Raw genomic sequence first — 15,135 nt, forward strand, 5'->3', positions numbered from 1 at the left:
AACCTAGCTTTAATACATTCCACTTCTCCCATCCTTCTAAGGATGTGGCTAACATTTCCACTTCTCTCATCCTTCTAAGCCACCTTTGCTCTTACCTAGACTATATTAACAGCCTCCATTTCCCTGTTTTTATTCTTGCTCTCTTAGAGTCAATTCACCATACAGCAGGCAGGGCAAATCAGATCACATCACTCTTTGCTTAAAACCATCCAAAGGCTTCCCACTGAATCAAGAATAAAACAGTCTATTTATCCTGGCTTATAAAGCGCTATTTAGGATTTGATTTCAACTACCTCTTGAATCTTATCTCATACCATTTTCTTCCCCACCCTCCACTATACTCAAGCCACATTTTAGTATGATTTCTCACAAAGTCCACTACATTTCCCTCAAGGTCTTTGTACTAGTTGTTTCTTCTGCCTGGAACGTTCTTTCCACTGATTTTCTGCACATCAGGAAGCTTCTTTACATTCCTATCACAGCTTTTACGTTACTCTACTAGCAAAGTCTTTTGAAATTACATTACATTCCTATAGTTTTCTTTACTCTGTCTCACAAAATTGTAGTTTGCTATTTTGAATCATTTACAAACTTGCTTCATTATGTCTCGAACAAGGGAGGGTATTTATTAATGAACAAAAATGCTCTCAAGATTTTTTCTTTCTTTTTAAAAATAGCATGGAGGACAAGGGGAGATGGAGAGGAGAAGGGAGTTGAGGGAAATTGGAAGGGGAGGTGAACCATGAGAGACTATGGACCCTGAAAAACAACCTGAGGGTTTTGAAGGGGGAAGGGGTGGGAGGTTGGGGGAACCAGGTGGTGGGTATTGGGGAGGGCAAGGATTGCATGGAGCACTGGGTGTGGTGCAAAAACAATGAATACTGTTAGGCTGAAAAAAAAAAATTAAAAAAAAAAAAGATATGGCTTGTTTTGTTTGCCTTCATATTCTAAGTTTAGTACCTTGCAGTCAAATGAAAGTCCTGCTTCAAGCTTCTGCTACTTACTGATAGGTGGCTGTGGACATGTTATTTGGCCTCTCTGAGACTATATATAAAATGGGAATAATAATTTTCACAAGATAATTGTGAAGATTAAAATAATCATCCAAAGTATTTACACCCAGTCTAGCAACTACCACTAGCAAGCTTAATGAAAAAAGGGAAAACTTGCTCTATGTATAAAACTTATTAAGCAAATATGACTAGAATTGATTTTTTGAGATTTAAAGGACATAAAGCACATTAAAACTATTATGACACAAAAATTCAGCAAAGCAGGTGTGCCTGGGTGGCTCAGTCATTATTAAGCAACTGCCTTCAGCTCATCCCAGGTTCCTGGGATTGAGCCTGCATCAGGCTCCGAGCTCAGCGGGAGGCCTGCTTTCCCTCTCCCACTTCCCCTGCTTATGTTCCTGCTGTCACTGTCTCTCTCTCTGTGTCAAATAAATATATAAAATCTTTAAAAAAAAAATTCAGCAAAGCTGTTTAATACAAAAAGATTTAATTTTTTGCATGTGAATTATCTTTAGACTGGAATAAATTTACTTATTCCTACAATGTCTAGCAGAATATATCACATCAAGAACAAGTTAAAAACACAATTTATATTCAAAAACATATTCAAATCAGCTGTTTAGTATGCATTTTCCTATACAATAGTACTGTAAAAGGCAGCAAGGCTCCAAAGGGCCCAGAGAACCCCAGTCAACTGGTAATAAATAGTTGGGTGAACAATAAGATTATACTTCTCAGTATGTCTATACCTACATGAGTCCTGAGTATATTTCTTTTAGTTTCTAAATGAGAATAATTTTCTATCTTCTTCTATTTCCCTTTCCTGGCATTTAGAAAATATTCTTTGTCTTCAGTGGTCAGTAGCCATAAGAAGACAGACCTATGTTGCAAAAGTACATGGCTTATTCATTCCTGGAACCTACAATTTTGGTTTATGTATCTGACTTATATGTTCCTGATGCTCAATCTGTGTGACAAATTTCTTCTCATTTTTTAAAACCCAACCCAGATGCTGTTACCATTTTATTGCTATATGTTTCAAAGGAGGCATAGCATATGGTAGTTAAGTGCATGAACGGGCTTGGAGTCCTATAGTCTGAACTAACCTCCTACTTCTATCACTAACTACTGTATGACCATATTTAATACCCCAGAACCTTAGTTTTATTACATGCAAACACAAATAATGACGATGCTTCCTATCTCATAGGAATGTCGTGAAGAAGCGATATAAATATAACATTTAGGACAGTGTCTGGTACAGAGCAACTATTAAATGAATGATAACTGCTATAATGTAGTATTTTTCATTATGTATTATAATTTATTTGAATACTGATCTCTGTTGTTAGGCTGTGAGCCCCTTGGGGGATAGGAGTTGTGTTTCAGTCTGTATCTTTAGTTCTAAACACAGTGCCTAGTAGGTAATATAATGATAGATGGTTGGGAGGGCAGGAGGTGGGGAAGATGGAATAAGGAAAGACTTGAACTGGGATCCAGGTTCTTTTCTATGTATGCCATGAGGACAGGATGTACAGAGAGGGGAAGATTTAACCAAGGCTCTTGCCAGATCTGGGGCAGCAAGCATTTCTACAGTGGCTTCTAGGAGGGTCTTAGCAGGGTGTAAGAGGCTCCAAGTTAAAACATCCTTATGTGAAGTAGGTAAAATTAAGAGCATTATTAGCTAGGTGGTGACAGTAGGAACTGCTGGGGTCGGAAGTCAGAGCAGGCACTCAGACGGATCACAGTACACTGCAGTGAGTGAAGGTAAATCTCCATTTGCAACGCTGACAGGGAGGGAGAGGAAGCTCTGGGCGCTAGGTCAATTGCAGAATTCACTTCTAATGTTTCAGGGAGGAACAACAGAGTTAAAATATTGTCATTAAGTGCCATTCTTTAGATTTTTAAATATTGATGACATGTTTTCTAATCTAATGTCTGTAAACAGCACAGAAAAGGATAGGCCAAACTCGATTCAATCCTGCCTCAACCATTTACTACTTGTATAACCAGGGCAAGTTACTTAATTATTGTGACTCTGTTTTCCTATTTATTCAACTGAGAATACTACCATCATGTGGGAATATGATGAGGGTTAGTAATAGTATATGTGAAGTATCTGACACAATGCCTGACCAATAGAGGGTATTCAATAAACAGTAACTACTATTGTTATATTATAGACCTGCAAAGTTTCTCTCAACATTTCCTTCAACATTTTAAGAAGTATAATAGAGTGACTACTAAACAGTCACATGTTCACATATAACCTTAATATCTGAAAGTTAATTTTTTGTTGAAAGCTAAAGACTGGCAAATTCTAACACAGAGGGCAACAGTTAAGTTGGAGAGATTAGACTGTCTTTGGTTATGGGCTTTTTTCTTCAGTGTGAAGTGCTATAGCACAAGAATGAAAATCACTAGAATAAGAAAGTGATACCTTATGTAACCCTCTTAAGAAGCTGGTCTAACCAATAGTATATGTATAGTTAGTGCACTTACAACCATCACCTTGGTTTAAAATTTCATTTGTTTTCACTTAACCTTTCTTTAGTTGTAAAACTTTGAAACAGGTCAATGTACTAAAACCTGCTCCGAAAACATAATGAAGAGCAACCCCTAACTGAAAACCTATAATGATTTCATTTTATCTAGTAACTTTAATCTTGTCTAGCTTTGAAGATTCACCATATGCTGGTTCTATTCACTCTGCCCTCACTTCCCACCACCTAATCACATTAATTTTTAATCGAGTCTGGCCTCTAAATCCCATACCCATGCTGGCTTACTCTCACCTCTGCACTCTTGTGTGGTCCCCAGCTGCACTGTACTTACCCTCTTCTCTACACATTTTCTCACTGGGGCCTACTTAAGCCCAGGACCTTCATACTTTGAATAACACAATTAGCATCTCATCACAAACTGTTCTAGTTTTTACTTTACACAATCTAGCTCTTTACTTTAACAGTAGAAAATTCTACTCAGTTAATTTTCTTTCCATGTTCATGCAACACAAAAGATTACTTTCACAGCCCATACTACGGAAGTGACATTAGAGTGAGACCTCTCATAAACCGTTTTCTGCCAGTCCTGATGAGGAGATTATCCTTATTTTTAGTTAAGGTACATGACAGGCAAAATTAATGTTGGCTGATTTTTAGATGAGTCTTGGAAATAAGGTCAATCCCCATACAATTTTCTTAATTCAGCAACATTAAAGCTTCCTAATCACTCTAAGTCAAAATTATAAAGGGAAGATGGCTTTATTGTAGTCAAAAATTCCTTTGAGAAAAGCTTTTGAACACAAGGAATAATTCCTAGGGTTCTCAAAACAATAAGAATTTCTAGAACATCTTATTTATAATTTGTTCTTTTACACATGGTTATTAGATCAGAACAGATTATAAAAACCGCACACAAATAAGTAAAGATTATACATAATCCTGAATCCCTTAAATGCTATCATGGTTGAAAAATCACAGGAATGACCCCCAAAATTTCAGGATAAGTCACATTAAACCACATTTAAGATTTATCATTTTTGTTACTGTTTTGCTTCTCCATTCAGAACTTAACTTAGATTGACTATATCTGGGAGGTATTACCCAAAACACCCAGCTTTAACTGAAGGGTGTAATACCAGGAAAGAGTAATGTCCAAACTTTTTCCTTTGAGGTTTAAATTAATTTAGGGGTCAAAATGAGTTTCTTTCTTAACAAATGAGGTTGTATTACCCACTCAAATCTTATCATTGTGAATAAACCTTATTGTACAAATAATTCAAGATAAGAAACATGCTTTTATATTAATGTTTGGATAAGTTCTTATCATTAGAAAATAATAAAGGACAAGGAAACTGACCTAGAACCACATTAACAAAAAGTATCTCTCTAATCAAACACATTAATTTGAATTACTTGGAGTACTTAATAATAGTATTTGTCAATTTCATGAGTTGAATCTCACAGATTCAAGGTAGTGCCAGTTTAAAAAGTGTTTAGATACTAAGAAATCTGTTAACTGATATTAGGCAAGTATCCTTTTTTGCAATCTCAGTAATACCACCATAAGGGAATAAGAAGACAAGAGTAAAAAGACTTCCCTCTATCTACAACGGTGAATAACACAAACCTATTTTAAAAGTATAAAGAAAACTCAAGTTTAATTGAAGTAACTTAATGACACCTGGACAAACTATCAAAGATTTTTAGATCACAATAAAAAAAATTTGCTGTGCAAATATTAATTGAGCATTTTTAGATCATGAAAAGGTTTGAGGAAAATTAATTCTCAATATTAGAATAAAACAATTCTTACTAAAAAGACAAATTTCTAAACTATTATTATTTAATTATAATCAGTGATCCACAGATAATATTTATCATAAAAGAGTCAGTCATAACCAGTAATAAACCAGTAATACAGTGTTGTTACAATACAGAGGAAGGAAGAAAGAAATATGTGAAGATCAAAATTTATCACTTACCTCATGATTCAGCTCTGCTATCTGATCTTTCAGTTCCCTAATATACTGGTTAGAATCAGACTTGTTAAGCTGTCCTTGAAGCTTTCCTTCTTCTTTCTGTTTGTGACAATAAAACAAACCAAAAATAAAAGACAAATTTCACAGCATGTACTCAAATATTTGAAGATATAGGACAGGATAAGGGCATATCCTTTAAATGGCTAAATTCTGAAATAATCTGTTCTCAAACTATCTCTGGAAAGTAATTTATAGTAAACTATACCAAGCACTTCTAAATAATGCTTAGTGGAAGCTATTTACAACACATATAACTTATAAAATGTACTTTTGGAGACACTCCTAGAAACTGACAATTGAATGAGTCTAGAGTGAAAAAACTACCCTAGAATTTCAAAGGCATTCTAGTTACCTTGAGCACAAATGATTTTCTATCCATACCATAAGGGATTCAACGTCTAGTTGAGAAGGTAGTAAGCTTCCCACAGCTACACTGGGAATCAGCTTTTGCTTGGTGAACACAGAAGAGAAAAAAGAAAGGTTCTGCAAACCACTCTTAAAAGGGGAAGGAGAGCTCTGAATCTCTTCTATTTAATTAACATAGGAATGTATATTGGGAGTACTAGATATAGCTAATTAAAAGGTGTTCCAATACTAACAGCTAGATCCAGAACCATAATGTGATCATTTTCCAGGCATACAGATTGGGAGGGAAGAAGCTGCCTTTTCCTTTACCATTTGAATACAAATGTGAATTTTAAGACATAGGGCTGGGCGTCCAGGTGGTTCAGTTGGTTAAGTGTCTGTCTTCCGCCCTGGTCATGATCTCAGGGTCCTGGGATTGAGTCTGCCCAGGACTCCCTGCTCAGCCAGCAGTCTACTTCTCTTCTCCATCTGCTGTTCCCCCTACTTGTGCTCTCTCTCTCTCCTTTCCTCTCTCATTCTCAAAAAAACCCCCAAACCCAAAAACCAAAAAACAAAGATATAGGGATTATCAGAGGATGAAAATGAATTGTTGTGTTTTTTTTTTAAAGATTTTATTTATTCATTTGACAGAGAGAGATCACAAGTAAGCAGAGAGGCAGGCAGAGAGAGAGAGAGAGAGAGAGAAGCAGGCTCCCTGCTGAGCAGAGAGCCCGATGTGGGACTTGATTCCAGGACCCTGAGATCATGACCTGAGCCGAAGGCAGCGGCTTAACCCACTGAGACACCCAGGCGCTCCGAAAATGAATTGTTTTTGACATCCCCAGATTCTTTTTTTTTTTTTTTAAGATTTGTATTTATTTATTTGACAGACAGAGATCACAAGTAGGTAGAGAGGCAGGCAGAGACAGAGGGTGAAGCTGGCTCCCTGCTGAGCAGAGAGCCCGATGATGCGGGGCTTGATTCCAGCATCCTGAGATCATGACCTGAGCCAAAGGCAGAGGCTTAACCCACTGAGCCACCCATGCACTCCGCCCAGGCCATTATTTTTAAAACTGTATTTTCCAAATCCCATATGTGACGTGAGGAAGAACAGCCACAACTGAGTAGGTAGATACATTTCCAAAGGTTTGGTAGGTAGATATATTTCCTTCTTCTTTCTGTTTTGTTACAATCAAATCCAAAGATTTGATGAGAATCACTCCTTCGGGTATGTGTTCAGCTGTCTTCTTTGATGGTCTTTGAGTCTAATTTTAGCATCATGCCATATTAATTGCCTTGAAATCATTAATTAAATGGAAAGTGCAATCAACTACTAGGAAGAAATCCTTGTGGATGAGACGGAAAGGCCAGATATTTGTGGGCTGAAATTGGATTTACAAAAGTTGCCTTTAAATCTGGTTCCCAGTGAAGGTGAAGTTCTGAAGGATTGTGGATATCCCATAGCATGAATATCATGCAGGACAAAATAAAATTCTCAGGGTGAATAAAATTACAAAGTCTAAGGTAAGTTCTAATGTGGTGAGACAGTCATTCAAGAATGCAAAATACCTTAGGTTTGAAAGGCTGTCAACTGACCATAACCAGAATTAATACCAATTCTTTCCTATAAGGAAATGTGTATGAAATAAAAATTTGGCATGATAGGAATCACTAAACCTGTTTTACAAAAAGTGACTAAGTGACTCCAAAGATCTGTTTTCTCCAAAGGTGGATTGTAGTAAGGTTTAGCCAAAAATTTTACACCTTGATTTCTTTAGAGGAAATGCAGTATTTAACAAAAAACAGAGCAATTGAAAAATTTTACAATAAAGAAAAGGAATGTTTTAACTTAAGGGGAACAAAAAGACTCCTGAAAGGTATTTGTGAAAATCAAAGAAGCCCTCTTTAAGAATTTATGACTAAAAAACCCAGGTGTTCCTCGAATTTCTATTCATTGTAGAAAAAAGGCAGAATTTCAAAGAGAAAAACTTTATATATTTGACTAACATAACTGCATATAATTGTTCCTTTAAATTTAAATATAACCATATATAAGGTTAATAAAAGGGTTCTTCTGGAAAGTTTTACACACAGAAAATCAAAAGTTTACCAAAAAAATCCTCTGATGCCCATTAAACCATTTTCTGTACACACACAGAAACACACACATACCCAAGTAACAATTTGTAAGGACAAACTGAAGGCAAAGGAAAAATAATTAAGCAGCTCTGTGCTCTAGCAGCAACCCCATCCCTGCACAGTTGTCACACATTAGTAGCAAGCATACCAGTGTGACAGACACACCAGCTGGAAAGTTCTGCATAAGGTATTCTGATTTAAATCTACTTTAAGGGAATATAGCTGGTATTTCAAAAACTAAAGTAATCTGAGAGATTTCCTAACTGCTATTTAATAAAATATATAAATAACATTTTATCTAAAAGTCCATGGTTTTTATGTTCTGCAAATGGGCTCATTTAAATATATTGATTCGAAGCTCTTTCAGGTCCTTAATAAAGATAACTAAACACATTTACAATGCCAAAAAAATACCCAGTTAACTATTATATTCTAAAAAGTGGGCAACTGAATTTCACTTTTGAGACAGTTTATTTGATTACCTAATGTTTAAGATTCTTTTCTGCAAACATTTTTATAGCTTTCTATTTTCAAGCAAGTCCACATGGTTCTTTCTGATAAGCAGGTGGGAAAATGTCAGCTATCCTAATAAATTTACCAAGTAACCTGGATTTTCTTGGATGTTTTCTTTTGGTCTAGCTGATAACAACAACAGATTGCCAGTTAAGTGGTTTCCTAAGCAAAACTAATTAGGTAAGTGACAAACTTAAAGAACTCCAACACATCAACAAGTTTGGTTAATTCTGTAATTTCAGGGAACAGACCTTAAATATATACCTTTTTGTCTTGTGATAAAAGAAAACTCTGTATTAAGAGAACATAAAGTAATACTTATAAAAAGCTTAAATTCACTTCCACTCTTGGATCTTTCAGTAATTATTTTAGCAATTACCTTCATGATGTTTATAATAACCTAATTCATATTAAAGCCTTATGCTATAGAGTTCCATGTATGTGTTCTCTTAGTCAAAAGGTCATCAAAAACCTAAAGATGTGCATGTTTAAGTGATTAGGGACAGAATATAACTACTTTACTTTAACTTACTCTGAAATGCACCAAAAAATAAGACACCTTCAGTGGTAGATGGGTAAGTATTTAATAAAGCTACAATAAAAGAAATATATAAAAATATTAATTCCAGAATGGAGGTGGTAGATGTTCACTGTACAACTCAACTTTTGTATGCTTGAAGACTTTCATAGTAAAATACTTTTTTTTTTATTTGATCAAATGTTGACATTTGTACACCGATTCAGAAAGTGCCTGCTTCTTTCTCTAGGATCTCTCAAAACCTTTCCAATTTTTCTGGTACAAGCTTTACTCTTTGATGATTCCTACCATATATGAGATTCCTCAGAAGTTAGATCTTACAAACACACACAAACCAATTAATTGGAATTATTTTTGCAAACTATAAATATTTTAATTAAAATTAACTTAATGGAATAATCCAGTATAGTCATGACCTACATGTAAAAACTGGTTGCCACACAAATCAAGATACAAAGCCCTACTGGACAGATATTTGGAGTCAGTATTCAATCACAATTTTACAAGTATATATGAACTCAGTAACTCAATTTGACTAACTCAAGTCCACAAGCAGACTTTAACATGAATCACTGGTAGTGATTTTAGAGAGTTATGTACACAAAATTGATTTGCTCCCCTAATGCACCCCTGCAGTAGTACAGATGGGCCAGCCTGAATAGTTTTTTTAAAAGGTATCGAATTCCATCACATTTTTGGAGGTCACAATTTTGAAGAGGTCATCATTAAGAAAACAATACATGCCTGCCCCTCCCACCACTAGAAAGCAAGCATTTAATCCATACCATAGTTCATTTACATATGTGAGAGGTATTTATCTCCCACAGGTTATTTACCGGCGCGTCGTCTAAAAATCTACCTTTTGCTCTAAGATTAGTACTTTCTTCATATTTTACTAGAAATGTAAGAAACTGAAAAATATTAAATCATAAATTAGTACTTCATTAAAACAATATAATTTTAGACCAGGCTGAGTTACAGTTCATCTCTATAATACTTTAGAGTAGATTTTATGGTTGTTACATCAAGATCTATTTTCTCTCCTTCATTACATAGTGGTCATACAATAGGAATTATCCCCATCCTTAACCCCACAGTAAGGCCGTGATTGGTGGGGTTTAAGCCAAAGAGCACATTCACATATTTGCACTGTGGTGGCTGGTTCAGGTTTTGCTCAAATAGTGTGACTCTCGAAACTTTTACTGGAAATTATAGGTTATAGCTTCTTATTCTGGATATTATAAGTAGGTACAAGGCTCACTTGTTAGCCATTTTAACACAATGAGAAAAACCTCCTAAGGATAAAAAATGAGAAGCAGAAGGGTGCCTGGGGTAGCTCAGTCAGTTGAGTGGCTGACTCTTGATTTTTGATTCAGGTCATGATCTCAGGATCTCATCCAGCTTTGTGCTCAGCGAGGAGCCTGCCTGAGGATTTTCTCCTTCCCCCAACTCTGCCCCTTCCCCTACTACTCACACGTGATCGTTCTCCAAAATGAATAATTTTTATTTATTTTAGATTTTTGACTTTTTAAAATAAATGAATAAATCTTTTTTAAAAATGACAAGCAGAGCAGAACCTTCAGACTCATGCCTAATGCAACACGTTGGCACCCAAATCAAACTTTTCCTGAAATATATCCTATTTCTGGACTTTTCAGGTACCTGAGCCAATAAATCCCCTTTATTATTTAAGCCATAAATAAACGCAGAATGTAGTTTTCTATTATCTGCAATAAAAAAATCCCAATGGATATTTTAAAAAATATGACTAAGTAAATGAATACAATAATATAAACAACAATACAATACAACAATACAATAATATAAACAATATAAACCTTGGAAATGCTTAAAACTGTAGTTCCCAAAGATGACTATGGTTGGGAGTTTTGTAAACACACTGATTAAGATGATCTATTTCTGGCCTAATGAATTCTAAATATCTGTAAATGGAGTTTGAAAAATCTGCACACTTTGAAAGCTACATGAGTGGTGGTCCTGATACAGCCAGTGTGTAGACCTATACTTGAAAGACACTAGTTTGTACCACCTTTGAAAATGAACTATTTCTTAAACAGATACTCAAAATGTATTTATATGCCAGCTATAAAGTACTTTTATCTTTTAAGAATCCCAAATAATATTTTACAAGTCTATACTCATTATAGAATTTACTTAGTATACTTTTACACATAAAAAAGGAAAACTGGTAAGGTTTCTTAAATTAATTTCTTTTCAATTCTGCTACCAGTTTCACTTCATATTATTTCTGTTAGTTTCAGCCGGTCAGTTCCCTGTCTACAGAGGGTGGTTCATTTTGAACTCTAATCCCTTTCTTGGTTAACCTAGCTCTCAAACAGATGATATTACTATTTTAAAGCTTAGTAATATATGATGAGGAACTAAATAATGTTTAAGATCAGGAAAAAAAATCCCATATATATGACCTCTATGACTGAATAGTAAGATAACTGTTCAAAAGAATAAAGAAAAACCAAAGATTTGAGGACCAGCAGAATAATTACTGAAAAACATAAAAGTATCAGCATCTATGAGGACAATGCCAATAAATAAGGGATCCAATTTTCTATGGTTTTTATTAGGTTATGGGTTGATACAGTCAAAAAACTTAATTTCTTTTTCGTGCTCCAGAATTCACTGTTTATGCACCACACCCAGTGCTTCATGCAATACGTGCCCTCCATAGTACCCACCACCAGGCTCACCCAACCTCCCACCCCACTCCCTTCAAAACCCTCAGTTTGCTTCTCAGAGTCCACAGTCTCTCATGGTTCATCTCTCCCTCCAATTTCCCCCAACTCCCTTCTCTTCTCCATCTCCCCATGTCCTCCATGTTATGTTCTTTAATATAACCATAAATGCGTGTAGAGGAATATTTAGCAAAATACTTAGCAAAAAAGAGCAGTGATTCTGGTATTTGACTACCTGCACTGTTTTTAATAACCTTAGGTATACACATTCATCTGTTTTATTCCTGCAACCACGGGGAGCTGTAATCCAGGAAAGGATGCGGTAAAGATGGGACACGCCCAAGATGTGTCCCATATTCTGTTACAGTTGATTGGAAAATCAGTACATGCTATAGTCAGCAGAAAAGAAATGAGTATTTATCTGTGCAATGTGTGCATAGTCACAGTAGAAAGTGGACATTTCAGTCAGAGTGATCATCGCCTACATCTGCTGCACTCCAACATACTCTTTAAGAAGTTGAATAATCAAATGTGTTGGTGGATCAAGCTAGAAGAATTAAGTAAAAATGTGAAACGTTTTCTCTAGAGCTCTAAGCAGTTTGCTTTTCATGTGTCATATTGTAGCAAAACTGAGACTAATATGATGTTAACTTGCTTTAAACAACTGGGGAAAAAAGTGGGGTTTAGTAGCATATAATATTGAAAAATACTGTGGAAGTGAGAGAAGAGGAGGCAGAAGCTCAGGTTTGTTTAAACTCACAAATTAAGCCTCAGTTTTTAAAGTGACATTGTAATAGGCATGTCTAAGAATCCATTCATGTTTGTTTCTTTATCTATGCTTTTAATGCTGGGTATAATTTACCCTATCTTGCCACAGGAAGGACACTTCCTTAGAGACAGGAAGATAGCAGATTTTAAAAGCTGTGTTCAAGCCATAGGCTTTTTAATACTCTGTGTGACTGAATAATTTGCTTAGAAGTCTTTGGGTTTTCTTAGAGAATTTAACCAGTTAATACCCAGTTAATGTGCTAGATGCATATTTGAGGCAGTTGAAAATACAAAACATAAAGCACCTAGTCCATCATTTACATCCTGCAAAAGTTTCCTTTAGCTTTTCAGTTTTCAGAATTTTCAAATCTACAGAGGAGCTGAAATAGTATGATTTCAGCTATATTCACTCATCACTATTTTGCCACATTTGCTTTCGTTCCTTCTCTTTGGATATACAGATATCTTCTGAACCATCTGAATGTGAACTGCAGACATGACATTTCAGTACTATATATTTCAGCATGCATTTCCTGAGAACAAGGAACTGTTCCATGTAACTAAATGCCATTATCACGCTTAAATAGTTTAATTCCACAGTGTCATTGAATATGTAGCTCCCATTCAAATTCCCTTAAAAGGGCCCCAAATGGATTACTACTGTCCAGAATCAAACTCAGGTTTATGGTTACATTTGGTTATTATATCTCTTTGCCCTCTTTTAATCTGTAATAGTCCCTCTGCATTTTTTTTTGTGTGTGTCATGACTCTGTTAATATTTTTAAAAGTCCAAGTCTAGAGACTATATTATGCAAGGTAAAATACAAAAATCTCCCATTCCAACCAAACTCCAAACTACAGTTCTGTTTTTATTCCTTCTTTTCAAACCAAATAGGCAGCAGGGTAAACCTAATATAGTGTATATTTAATGGTTGGTTAAGGGAGGAAGCGTAGAAGATAGAAGCACAGAAACTTAGGTATCTGAAGTCAAAGACTAAGAAAATATGTAGGAACAGAGAGTCGATTCCATTTACTATAGCACCAAGAACCATAAGATACCTGGGAATAAACCTAACCAAAGAGGTAAAGGATCTGTACTTGAGAAACTACAGAACACTCATGAAAGAAATTGAAGAAGACACAAAAAGATGGAAGACCATTCCATGCTCTTGGATCAGAAGAATAAACATTGTTAAAAGGTCTATACTGCCAGAGCAATGTATACTTTTAATGTCATTCCAATCAAAATTCCACCGGTATTCTTCAAAGAGCTGGAGCAAATAATCCAAAAATTTGTATGGAATCAGAAGAGACCCCGAATCGCTAAGGAAATGTTGAAAAACAAAAATAAAACTGGGGGCATCACATTACCTGATTTCAAGCTTTACTACAAAGCTGTGATCACCAAGACAGCATGGTACTGGCAAAAAAACAGACACATAGACCAGTGGAACAGAGTAGAGAGCCCAGATATGGACCCTCAACTCTATGGTCAAATAATCTTCGACAAAACAGGAAAAAATATATGGTGGAAAAAAGACAGTCTCTTCAATAAATGGTGCTGGGAAAACTGGGCAGCTCTATGTAGAAGAATGAAACTCGACCATTCTCTTACACTGTACACAAAGATAAACTCAAAATGGATAAAAGACCTCAAAGTGAGACAGGAATCCATCAGAATCCTAGAGGAGAACATAGGCAGTAATCTCTTCAATATCAGCCACAGCAACTTCTTTCAAGATATGTCTCCAAAGGCAAAGGAAACAAAAGCGAAAATAAACTTTTGGGACTTCATCAAAATCAAAAGCTTCATCACAGCAAATGAAACAGTCAAGAAAACAAAGAGGCAACCCACGGAATGGGAGAAGATATTTGCAAATGACATTACAGACAAAAGGTTGATAACCAGGATCTATAAAGAACTCCTCAGACTCAACATACACAAAACAGATAATCATATCCAAAAATGGGCAGATGATATGAACAGACACTTCTCCAATGAAGACATACAAATGGCTAGCAGACACATGAAAAAATGTGCATCATCACTAGCCCTCAGGGAGATTCAAATTAAAACCACATTGAGATATCACCTTATACCAGTTAGAATGGCCAAAATTAGCAAGACAGGAAACAACATGTGTTGGAGGGGATGTGGAGAAAGGGGAACCCTCTTACACTGTTGGTGGGAATGCAAGTTGGTGCAGCCTCTTTGGAGAACAGTGTGGAGATTCCTCAAGAAATTAAAAATAAAACTTCCCTATGACCCTGCAATTGCACTCCTGGGTATTTATCCCAAAGATACAGATGTCTTGAAAAGAAGGGCCATCTGTACCCCAATGTTTATAGCAGCAATGGCCATGGTCACCAAACTGTGGAAAGAACCAAGAAGCCCTTCAACAGATGAATGGATAAGGAAGATGTGGTCCATATACACTATGGAGTATTATGCCTCCATCAGAAAGGATGAATACCCAACTTTTGTAGCAACATGGACGGGACTGGAAGAGATTATGCTGAGTGAAATAAGTCAAGCAGAGAGAGTCAATTATCATATGGTTTCAC

The 15,135-nt window shown here is 35.8% G+C and overlaps 1 protein-coding gene across 6 annotated transcripts in view; it reads right to left on the minus strand.

Annotated features, from left to right (window-relative positions):
* Positions 1–15,135, minus strand: part of EVI5 (ecotropic viral integration site 5) — a 202,971-nt gene that overhangs the window by 24,889 nt on the left and 162,947 nt on the right. For all 6 annotated transcript variants that reach the window (XM_044238685.1, XM_044238684.1, XM_044238686.1 and 3 more), the window contains one exon: positions 5,500–5,595. In XM_044238685.1, coding sequence (XP_044094620.1) covers positions 5,500–5,595 — 96 coding nt within the window. The remainder of the gene's footprint in view (positions 1–5,499; positions 5,596–15,135) is intronic.

The sequence above is a fragment of the Neovison vison genome, chromosome 2, assembly GCF_020171115.1.
Source record: "Neovison vison isolate M4711 chromosome 2, ASM_NN_V1, whole genome shotgun sequence".
Taxonomy (NCBI): domain Eukaryota; kingdom Metazoa; phylum Chordata; class Mammalia; order Carnivora; family Mustelidae; genus Neogale; species Neogale vison.